Genomic DNA, 11,366 nt, shown 5'->3' with positions numbered 1-11,366 from the left:
AAGATGACACATTTATTTAACATTTTATGCAAGATTTTTTTTTTAATTTCCATCTTTTACAGTTTCAAAATAACAAAAAAGGAAAAGGGCTTGAGCGAAAGTTCGGGCACCCCAGTACAGTATTTAGTAACACCCCCTTTGGCAAGTATCACAGCTTGTAACAACTTTTTGTAGACAGCTAAGAGTCTTTCAGTTCTTGTTTAAGGGATTTTCGCCCATTCTTCCTGGCAAAAGACCTCTACTTCTGTGAGATTCTTGGGCCGTCTTGCATGCACTGCTCTTTTGAGGTCTATCCACAGTCGGGAGACTGTGAGGCAAAACTCTCAGCCTTCGTCTCTTGAGGTAGTCCATTGTGGATTTTGAAGTGTGTTTTGGATCATTATTCTGTTGTAGAAGCCATCCTCTTTTCAGCTTCAGTTTTTTTTACAGATGGTGTGATGTTTGCTCCCAGAATTTGCTGGTATTTAATTGAATCCATTCTTCCCTCTACCATTGAAATGTTACCCTTGCCACTGGCTGTAACACATGCCCCAAACCACGATTGATCCACCCCCATGCATAACAGTTGGCGATGGTGTTCTTTTCATGAAATTCTGCATCCTTTTTCTCCAAACATACCTTTGCTCATTGCAGCAAAAAAGTTCTATTTCAACTTCATCAGTCCACAGGACTTGTTTCCAAAATGCATCAGGCTTGTTTAGATGTTCCTTTGCAAACTTGTCTGACACTGAATTTTGTTGTGAGGACGCAGGAAAGATTTACTTCTGATGACTCTTTAATTACCAACATATTTGTGAAAGTGTCGCTGCACAATAGAACAGTGCATCACCACTCCAGAGTCTGCTAAAACTTCCTGAAGGTCTTTTGCAGTCAAACGGGGGTTAGGGTTTGCTTTTCTAGCAATCCAACCAGCAGTTCTCTCTGAAAGTTTTCTTTGTTTTCCAGACCTCAACTTGCCCTCCACTGTTCCTGTTACCTGCCATTTCTTAATTACATTACAAACTGAGAAAACAGCTACTTGAAAACACTTTGCTATCTTCTTATAGCCTTCCCCTGCTTTGCGGGCATCGGTTATTTTAATTTTCAGAGTGGTGGGAAGCTGCTTTGATGAGCCCATGGCTGCTGATTGTTGTGACAAGGTTTGGGGAGTCAGAGTATTTAAAAAACTTTCATATTTTCATCACTTGGCCTTTCCTAACAATGACTGTGAACAAGCCATAGCCTTAAGGAGCTAATTAAGGTTTGAGACCTTGGTAAAAGTTATCTGAGTGTTCAAATCTCTCGGGGTGCCCAAACCTTTGTATGGTGCGCTTTTCCTTTTTTTGGCTGGACTGCAACAGCAGGGAGTGAGTGAGTGATGGAGCGAGAGTATGATAGAGTTACACCATTGGTCAGCCGAATGCTGCGTTACTAATTGCTAAAGTTAAACCCTTGGCCTTTGCTCTTTCAATATTAATTGGTGCAGTTTCTATTGCTTAATCAGGGGGTCGTGAACAGGCAGTTTTGCCAATTTAGCACCTTTATCGCTAGATTTACCAACTTTTCACAACTTTAGTGAGTTTTCTTCACAAAAGCACCTAGCTACTTTTTGGAAAACCTTAACTACTTTCGGTATAAGAGAGTAGGCAGTATTGACCCTAGAACGCGAGGTGTGCCTGCGGAGGCTTTCCCTCCGCTCTCTATGCGTCTCATTAAATTAACCACACGGCAGCTGACATAGCCGTGAAAGCACTTCTAACTTTCTCTATGAGTAATCATTTTACATGTAAATATAGGCGAAATCACAGCACAGCCGTTGTCTTTAACTTATGTGTATGGTGATTTTGTCAGAATACATTGCTGTTATCAAATCAGGATTTTAGCAGTGCAGAGCAGAAGCTTGGAAATGGCCTGGAAGTGACTGCTGGTTAACATGTAGTCTTAATGGGCCGCGTTACATTCACTATTTCATACTTGTTCCTCCAAGCTGTCTTAATAAAGTCAACATAATGTACATTTTCACAGCACTTATTCCATCTGCTGATACTTGAATAGATGGTAGCTCCACACCAAATGAAAGAAAAGCAAAGCAGAAGCAACTGGAATCAATTAGTGATCGATAACAGCGTTTTTTTCATTCATTAACTCAGAGAAGCAGGTTGGTGAGTCTGACCTGACTCTGCTCTTCTACTTATGAATTAGTGCTGTGGACATTTTACTGAATGTGGCATGTGAGCTACAGTATTATACAGTGGTGGAATGTAAAACTCTGTTTAAGATTTAAATTAAGTGGTTCCCAGCCTTTATGGCTTGTGATCCCTTACAAAGAACCAGTGTGTAGTTGGGGCCCTTTGCCATGTTTCAGATTTTTCAGAGTTGTTAGCTGTTCCACCATAGAGACATCTCCCTTCTAAACATCTCACATGGTTTCATTTAAAAGCATGTTTGAGGCACAAAGAGGTGAGAGGTGTATTATTTCACCAAAAATCAAAGACCAAAAATGGATAAAAATGTATGGATCAGAACTTTGATTTTTTTCTTCACTCTCCCATTAATCATTTCATGGCCCACTGGACTAAACTAGCTAACTGTATATAAAGTAGATAAAAATAGCTGCACCTGGACCAGCTACAACAGTAAAATGTTGCTGAAGCACTGATACATCAGTATTAACAGTCTTATTTCTTACAGACTATTGTATCAGTGCTCTTTTTTGTGGAATGATTACTTTTACTTTTGTTACCTGAAGTACATTTTACTGATTAATATTTCTGTACTTTCACTTAAGTGAAATTTTTAATGCAAGACTTTGACTCTGTAATGGAGTATTTCAACATTGTGGAACTTCTTCCACTACTCTTATTAAAGTACAGGTAATCCCACCCTCCTCAATGTTTTTGACCTGGCCTCTATAAGGGATCAGTCTGTATTTGTTTATGTTGGATCAACCATCATTTGAGACGCTGTCTTTATTTAAATTCCAGATTTTATTTGGGAGTTTAGTATCTTCTGTTTGCTGTTACTGTAAATTCACCATCAAAAACAAATTAATTAATTGAAAAACTTAATATGTTTATCTGTATCTGTGTATCTGTTCAAAGAACATCAACCTGAATTTACCATATAAACCAATGCTGCACAGGTAATTTCCTTAAAATTATTCTAATGTCATTTGTGAGTAGTTATAAGCATTTACATACATTCAGGATTGAATACCCCACTTCAGAAATGTGAGCCAGTCTGACAAAAATAAATCATATCATCATGACCAAGGTTTTCATTTCAAGCAAACTATGTCAACAGCTGCTTTCAGTTTGTCTGCTACAGTGCCAGGGATTTTATTACGGTTGAAAAAGACATTTTGGTCCATATACTTGTAGGAAATGTAGGTGGTGTGCAGATTCCTAACTGACGTCCATCGAGATAATATCTTAAAAATGATACTGAGTACAATGATGCACAGCTCTGGTTAGAGTACAGGAGATGACTTCAAGATCCACAACGTTGTAACAGTGAACCAAATTCCAACCTTTCCTGCCAGCTCACTGATGATGCTTTGAAACTAAATACAGCTCGCAGTTGATTTGGGGTCAACAGCATTCCACACACTTGCTTTTCATGAATCCAATCAAAGTTTCATGTATCTTTACAAGCAAAACAACTAATGTAGGTTATTAAATTCATTAAAAGACGAACTAACATGATTTGATTCCAAAGGAACTTACAGGAACTGTAACTATATAAAAAGGAAACTACTTTGTAGACTGAAGGTTTGTTGACATCTTGAAAAGAACTGGGGCCACAGAAAGAGAGAGATTTACCCGTGAACGTCAACTTTTTTTGTCAGAAAAGAGAACTGGACACTTCACCAACAAGTTTCTTCAAAATAGTGGCATCTATGAGTTACTTTGTGTCCCCTTGATCTACTGTAGTGGTGAGATTCATCTGAGAGTATGTGGTGAAACAATATGATTCTCCAAATCCAGCCATGGTGCAACAAGCTCTTTTATCATATAAGCTTAGAATGTCCTGATCATAGGGCAAAGGTAATAAATATATTTTAAAAATAGGTACAGATATCCTGCCTTGCTGTTGTGGAAGGTGGAGTTACTAATGTCAGTATATTATATATATGTGGCAGCTTAGAATCTGTGTTTCCCACTGCTGCTCAATGGACACCTGTTAAATCACTCTTTTCTGCAGAGTCAATACATTTAGGCTTTGCCTCAAAGATTCCGGCAACTTAATGAAATACAAGTCTGTGGACAGAGAAGAGTGTGTCCTATTAAATTACTGGTATGTAGGCCCTCATCTAGCCTGATATTTTTCTGTTAAGTATTTCATGGTAGCAGACTAAACTTATTCTGTTATATACTGCATATCAGACCCCAGACTGTATCCATAAATAATGTTGGGAACCGTTGGTTGACACGGTATTACATTGTTATGAAATAAAAATAAAAGTCGTGCATACAAAGAGATGTTATAATATGTACAGTTCATGCCGGATGCTTGATCTCCTGCCCTATGATGTATGTTTGGATGAAAAAAAGCCCCGCATACTCAGATCATGACAGAGCCACTACCGGCGAGAACATGGAGCCAGTCTCAACATGCCTGGCATTTGTTTCTCTCCCAGTCGGGTCTGAGCTTGGCGTTCACCTTGTACTTGGCCGGCTGGAGGACCACACCAAACTTGCCCTCCAGACTGGGCAGAGAGTGGCCTGGTGGGATAGAGAGGGTATACCGCTGTAGGATCCAGGACAGGAAGAGGAAGAGCTCCATCTTTGCCAAGGCCTCGCCCAGACACACCCTAACCCCCGCACCAAATGGCAAGTAGCTGGACGACGGGATGATCAGACCCGTGGCTTCACTGTTCAAGAACCGACCTGCAAAAAGAAGGCAGGGATCAGACTCAACACGCACAAGCTAAAGTACAAACCTCACAAACAGGGGATACCAACAGCAGTGCTGATAGTTCAATTTGACTTTTTTTATGAAACAAAAAACTACAAGGACTCCCAGTTCCATTGTGTAAGAATCAAGCAAAAGTGTTATCTTAAAGGGCCAGTTCATTTCAATTTTCTACTTGGTGGGATCTAGTTATTGGTGCAGTTTTGGTTTTATTTGTCTAGGATTTGAGATATCTGCCTTTCATCCCATACAATGGAGGTGAGTGGAGTTGGAAAAACAATTTGTATTTCCAGGAACAATGTCCCCATTAGGTGAGGTCTGGATTATCTTGAGCAATTACTTGTTTTTTCTGGAAAGACATATCGCTGTTATTTTTCAGTGTTGTGAGCAACACAAATGAAATTTCATTCTCTTCAATTCTATGGGGGTGCACTGTCAAGCTCTAGACACTTTTCATAAAGTTTTATAATTCCTCAACATATTCGGCTTGTCACCCAGAGTTGAATCTCTAATCTCAAATATGTTTTGCTGCATATATACCATTAATCCCAGTATAATAAAAGTGGCTCAGGGTGAGGGTGATGAGGGTGAAGCCATGTCCTTATTAACAATAACAGTGGCCAGAGATGGCTTCTTGGTTTGTATTGTCATTAATCAGGGTTTTTATGACTTCAGTAAAAAAAAACCCCAAAACAAGCAGACTGAAATTATTCATCAAAGGCAAGAATAGTCATTGGCTCCAAAGGCCTGTTGGCTCCATATATGACATTACATTTAAGTGCATCAATTTCCAGGATAAAATTTGGCACAGTGGACAGAAGTTTCTTCTCACCAGGGTCAAAGAGATCAGGGTTTTTCCATTCCTTTTCGTCATGGTGCAGAGACCACAGGTTGATGATTACTCGAGTTCCTTTCCTCACAGCGAAGTCCCCGATGCTACAGAGCAGCACAGAGACAGAAGAGGAGCTTATAGGGACAGATCTCTCAGGCTGAATGTCTGCAGGTTGGGAATTCTTTACTGTGCATAAGATAGATATCTTTGTAGGGACAAAGTCATGAGCAAAATTCTCCAGAATCAGCCCAGCTTGTCAGTACAATGTAACGGTCGCTATCAGTTATTGATCAGTTGAACTGTTGCCATCCTGTCAGAGGGGGATGACAGTGAATGGCCCTGAATGAGAGACATGGCGGTGTTGATTGTACCTGGTGTCGCTGAGGGCCACATGGGGGATGAGCAGTGGGGCCACAGGGCGGATCCGTAACACCTCCCTGATGGTGGCCTCCAGGTAAGGCAGACTGCCTCTGTCACTGAGCTGGGGGGACCGCCCCCTGCCCACCTTGGTGTCCAGCTCCTCCTGGATACGCCTCTGCACCTAAACACCCACACAAACACTGTCAGAAAGATCCATATTCTGCATTAAGAACACACTGTATTTTAATAAACATGTATTTTTGTCTTATCTGTCAGGGTTTTGAAAAGGTTTCACAAAGCCATGATTCATAGAATTTTGTCAACACTTGGATTTGTATGAATTTTGCACTTTAAATATATATATATATATATATTTGGTATTTTCAACTTTTGTTGGATCGTGGGGAGTTAATCAGGGGAGAGAGAGAGGTGTGAGATGTAGCAATGCTTCATGTTGACAGTTTGGTTATGTGGTAGCAATCTTAACAATTCAGCTATCAGCCCACCCACTTCATGGAGCTGTGTCGCCCTTATGAGCTACATAGTTTATAGCAGTTTTATCACAGCTTTCAGGTTCTTTTGGAATGATCACTTTCATGAGATGTATCACCACCGACATTTTGTGGTAACACGACTGACATTGTAGCATCCGTGATGTCACCCACAGGTTTCTGAAGAGATGGTCTGGAGTCTGGGATATCGTACACCGTGACTTTAGGATGGCAATAACAGGCTGAGATATCTGTCAGTCATACTTCTCTTTAGGCCTTATTATCTTTTAAATGGAATTACTTATAAAAACGTAACCGAGACTCACAGAGGGAGAGGGGACCTCAGCTATTGCGGGCCTCAACTGTGGAAATAAATTGTCATTCCCCCTAATTTCAATAGAGTCAGAGTAACATCTTGTGGACCCCAGAGGAACTGCATCTTAAGGCACTCCAGACTGGCTTCTCCAATTGCTGCATTGCTGTTTGTAAAGTAAAAAAAAAACGAAAATCAGGCTTGAACACTAAGCCAAACTCTGAATGAAGTCAGAGAGTGTCTGGACAGTGTCTTGTTGGCGACTACACAGAGGAATACATCAGATATTTCTCGCAGGTGTGACACAGGTGTTTATTTAGTCATATCAATAAGGCCTGATGGCTACATGCAAGCATTCCATTATCCAAACAGACAATGTATGAGGGAGAAAAATTTGATTGGCCGTTTGAACAGAACCCTTTTACAACCAAGGCAGAAACCCCTGCCTCTCGGGAACCCTGCTGCTGTTACAGCCTCACCTGTGGGTAATGGATGAGGTAGGTGATGGCCCATTTGAGCACAGTGGTGGTCGTTTCCACACCAGCTCCAAAGATGTCTCCCACAGTCATGAGGAGGTGGTCTTCACTGAGGCCCACAGATTCTGCACTGACCTCTGCTGTGTTGTTGTTCTCAGCGCTGCGTTTGGCTCTCAACAGGGCGTCCAGCAGGTCTCTCTGCACATGGTCACTGTAATCTGCCTGGGAGGGGGCACCATGTCAATGTACAGTACACACACACTAATAGTATAGTGTACATCGTATTTCATAGGGTTTGCATTTAGCAGATACATCAACTAAGAATGCCTAAAACTAATGGATAAGATGTCGTTTGATTTTTGAGTAGAGTTGGACAGAGTTCTAGGACCGGAGTTGGACTTGTTTTTTACCCCTCTGTCCTTCTGTCTGTCTGACTGTCTGTTAGCATATTGCCTCAAACTGTTTTGAACTGATTTGAACAACATTTTGTGCAGTGCAAAAAAGAACCAAAGGTAATAATTGGGAAGTAAATGTAAAAATAATGATGTCCTGATACAGTATTCACTCATTTATTTGAGTTTTCAAGACAGGAATCATGTAATGACATATGATAGCAATTCCACAGCTGTTGATTTCTAGAGAAACTTCCTTGAAAAAACTGCTAAAACCTAAAAATCACAAACTGCAGGGACCCATTTAAACCCTAAATATTGCTTACTTATTGGAAACCTTATCCTCCATATTTGTTGAATTGTAGAGATGCTGGCCTGTGATTTACACTACAAAGAAAGACAAGTTTTACACTTTTGTATGTTCAGCTAAGCCGTTGTCCACTGACTAATACTTGCCTAAAATATTGGTCTAGTTTAGGTAAACGAAACTTGTGCTACCAAACACTGTCTCCAGTTTCCCTACAGTCACTGAGAAATGATGTACCAGTAGTCCTTTCTAGTTACATATTGCGGACATTTATGGCCCTTTGCCAGCTGTAATGTATCAATCCTTAAATCCTAGTCATCTCGGCTTCATGAGTGACAGCACAGGACACAGTATTATTAGGAAGAGGAAAACTGTACCTTGTGTTCATCATATTTCTTCTGTAGAAGAGTGTCTCTGATTGTAACACACTGCTTTAGAAGTCGCAGGTCTGCATTGGGGAAAATCTGTGACACACAAAAAGACAGACATATATAGTATGATATAGTACATACTGCACTTAAGTATGGTTGTATTAGGTTTAAATATCTCCTTTTGCTTTAGCATTTAAGGTGTTAGGAACCTTTCATCAACATGAACAAATAACAACTATATTCATTTGAATCAGTATAACTGTATAACTATAGTAGCTGGAAAGATTCAAGACACTCCAATTTACAATGTCGTGTACTCCACAGTCCACAATCAGACAGAGACTAGTTTTTAGAGGCAAACAGCAAGTGTCCATAGTAATTAACTCTTAATTATACTGATAAAACACACTGATGTTTAAGAAAATACCCATTTTGAATCTTTAATTATGTTTCTGTATATCTCCTGTATGCTCATGTGTTTTCTTGTTTATTTCCTCATTTCCCACATCCAAATTGTGCTCTAGTAGTTTTTCCTTAGAGTGCTCATGCTGTCTACCTGTAACCAGGGGAAGATGTCCACCAGGCTGTCCTTTGCCACAGTGTCCAAGATGCCCTGGCTGTAGTGCAGCATGGCCTCAAACTCTGGGTCTCCTCGGCAGTAGGAGGAATTGAAGCAGAGCGAACAGATGACATTGGTGACAGCCCGAGTCAGCTCAGGAGACAGATCCAGGGCAAGTCCGGCAGCTGCTGTCTCAGACAGGATGGAGCACAGAGACTGGGCCTCTGCACAGACTGAGCAGGACACAAGGAACAGTCCCTCTTCCGGTACTGATATGTTTACAATACTAAAAATTTTAATGTTCACTTATTTGTACTGCACATGTGTGTCTGTGTGTGTATCAGATCTTGATGCATGTTATTCCTCTGTGCCGTAGAGCTCCATTTTTGTCCAATAATTAAAAACACGTCATTGAGCCACACCATTGCACTGGGTGACACGTTCCTGCATTATCATAATAACACACACACTGTAGTTTATCAATCCCACACATGCCATTCTGCCGCCCTAAGTACTCACTCAAGCACCAAATGTGGATTAATCCGCTACTGAAAATAGTCCCCAACAAATGCACTATTTTCTCCTGTTTGGTTGTTGTTGTTTCAGGAAATTACAGAGCCTTTTAAAAAAGATGAAACTATATATTTGTGAGGTGCTTTCAAAGATTTATGTCTTCAGCAGAAACCAATGGACTTGGAGCTGAGAGCCACAGACAGGGTAGGGGAGTCAGCAACCACTGAGAGAGGGACTAACACATTGTTGGTCTTTACATGGAAACTGTTGAAAATAAGAAAAAATATATAATACATAGAATATAATCACATATGAGAGACTAAAATTGAAGGAAAATCCAAAAGGGAGTAGCACATAAAATTGAGCCGTTTACATTTCAGTTGACTAATTTTTGTGCCGCCACCTTCCAATGCCATCAACAGTGGTGGAAGAGGTACTCAGATATTTTACTTTAGTAAAAGTAGCAATACCTCCAGGTAAAAACACGCTATTAAAAGTCAAAGTCCTACTTTTGAAATCTTAAGTAAAAGTACCAAAGTATTTGGCACAGAATGTACTTTAAATATCAAAGGTAAAAGTACTCATTATGCAGAATCACACTTGTCAGTGTGATACTATATGACTGGATTATTACAGATTTATTACTGTGTATGCATCATTCGATGTTGTAGTTGGTTAAAGGAATTTTAACTACTTTATACAGTGTTGGGCAGCTTAATGTAAAGTATAACAATACATCATATTTTTGTTTATTTACTGTAAAAATTAAAAAATTAAATGTATCGTTTTCCTAATTTATCAGCTTTATGTAGCCTGCAGCCTAAAGTTTTGGGAGGATAATGAAGCACATTGTTTAATTTCCACCGGATACCCACATATCAAGTGGGTCTGTCCTGCACTCTGAGAGCTGGAAGGTGAGCAATAACTCAATACTGGAAATACCATAAATACATAATACACTTCCGCACCCAGCACATACCGAGGGAAAAAAACACTCAGTGCCTCAGCACTACTCCATGCATACATGTAATCATGCTACTGTCCTCTTATGCCTCTGTCCTCTCCGACCAAATATCATATAAAATGACAAAGAGAAAAACACTAAAATAGCGGTGAAACAAATTGGTCATGTAATCTGTTTGTCGATGGACAGGAAATCAACCAGCAACAAAATAACCAATGATTAACTTTAGATAATTTCTTTCCGAAAAAAAATTACCAAAATTGTTCTAACTTCTCAAATGTGAATTTCTGGTGTCCTTAGGCTTCTATAATATTAAACTGAATACCTCTGAGTTTAGGGTTGTTACTCAGACAAAAGAATCAATATGCTTATATCGGCTTGGGTTTTGTGATGGGCTGCGATGGGCATTTTCCCTGTTTTCTGAAATAATACGGGACAAACCGATAAGTGGCAAAATAATTGGCAGATTCATCGATAATGACAATAACAGTTTGTTGCAGCCCTAAACAGAATCCCTGTTCAAGTGCAGCATTAAACTGTTTGATCTTGGGGTTTGATATTAGAGTTATGCTCCCCTCCCCATATGACATTTTAACCTGATCTTTGTGGATGAATCTCGCCGTTTCTGCTTCACAGCTACATTTTCACGTTGGGTTATTCCTTACTGTCACACTTTCACATTATTCCATTGTATTGTTTTGGCGACAGAAATCTCATAGACAGATATCTTGAAAACATGGACAAATAAAACCAAAACTATCCGCATGGAGAGATAGCACTGTAATTTGTGTGAACTGACCCTTCAATTGATCAAAGTTTGGCAGAACCATCTCACGTGAGAAATGTCAGGGCTGCAGCCTCAACAGCATATACAGTTTGTAACCCTCATGTTAAG

General features: G+C 40.0%; 1 protein-coding gene across 1 annotated transcript in view; it reads right to left on the bottom strand.

The window, feature by feature from the left end:
- Nucleotides 1-2,947: 2,947 nt before the first annotated feature.
- Nucleotides 2,948-11,366, bottom strand: part of LOC120796819 (steroid 17-alpha-hydroxylase/17,20 lyase) — a 9,110-nt gene continuing 691 nt past the window's right edge. The window contains exons 3-8 of the mRNA XM_040139904.1: nt 8,992-9,227; nt 8,442-8,528; nt 7,369-7,587; nt 6,097-6,266; nt 5,726-5,829; nt 2,948-4,868 (exon numbers count right to left, since the gene is read on the bottom strand). Of these exons, the coding sequence (XP_039995838.1) occupies nt 4,588-4,868; nt 5,726-5,829; nt 6,097-6,266; nt 7,369-7,587; nt 8,442-8,528; nt 8,992-9,227 (1,097 nt within the window). The 3' untranslated portion in view covers nt 2,948-4,587. The remainder of the gene's footprint in view (nt 4,869-5,725; nt 5,830-6,096; nt 6,267-7,368; nt 7,588-8,441; nt 8,529-8,991; nt 9,228-11,366) is intronic.

The sequence above is a fragment of the Xiphias gladius genome, chromosome 11 (genome assembly GCF_016859285.1).
Source record: "Xiphias gladius isolate SHS-SW01 ecotype Sanya breed wild chromosome 11, ASM1685928v1, whole genome shotgun sequence".
Lineage (NCBI taxonomy): Eukaryota > Metazoa > Chordata > Actinopteri > Istiophoriformes > Xiphiidae > Xiphias > Xiphias gladius.
The sequence above is the reverse complement of the archived record's forward strand: the minus strand, read 5'-3'. Positions and strand labels throughout refer to the sequence as shown.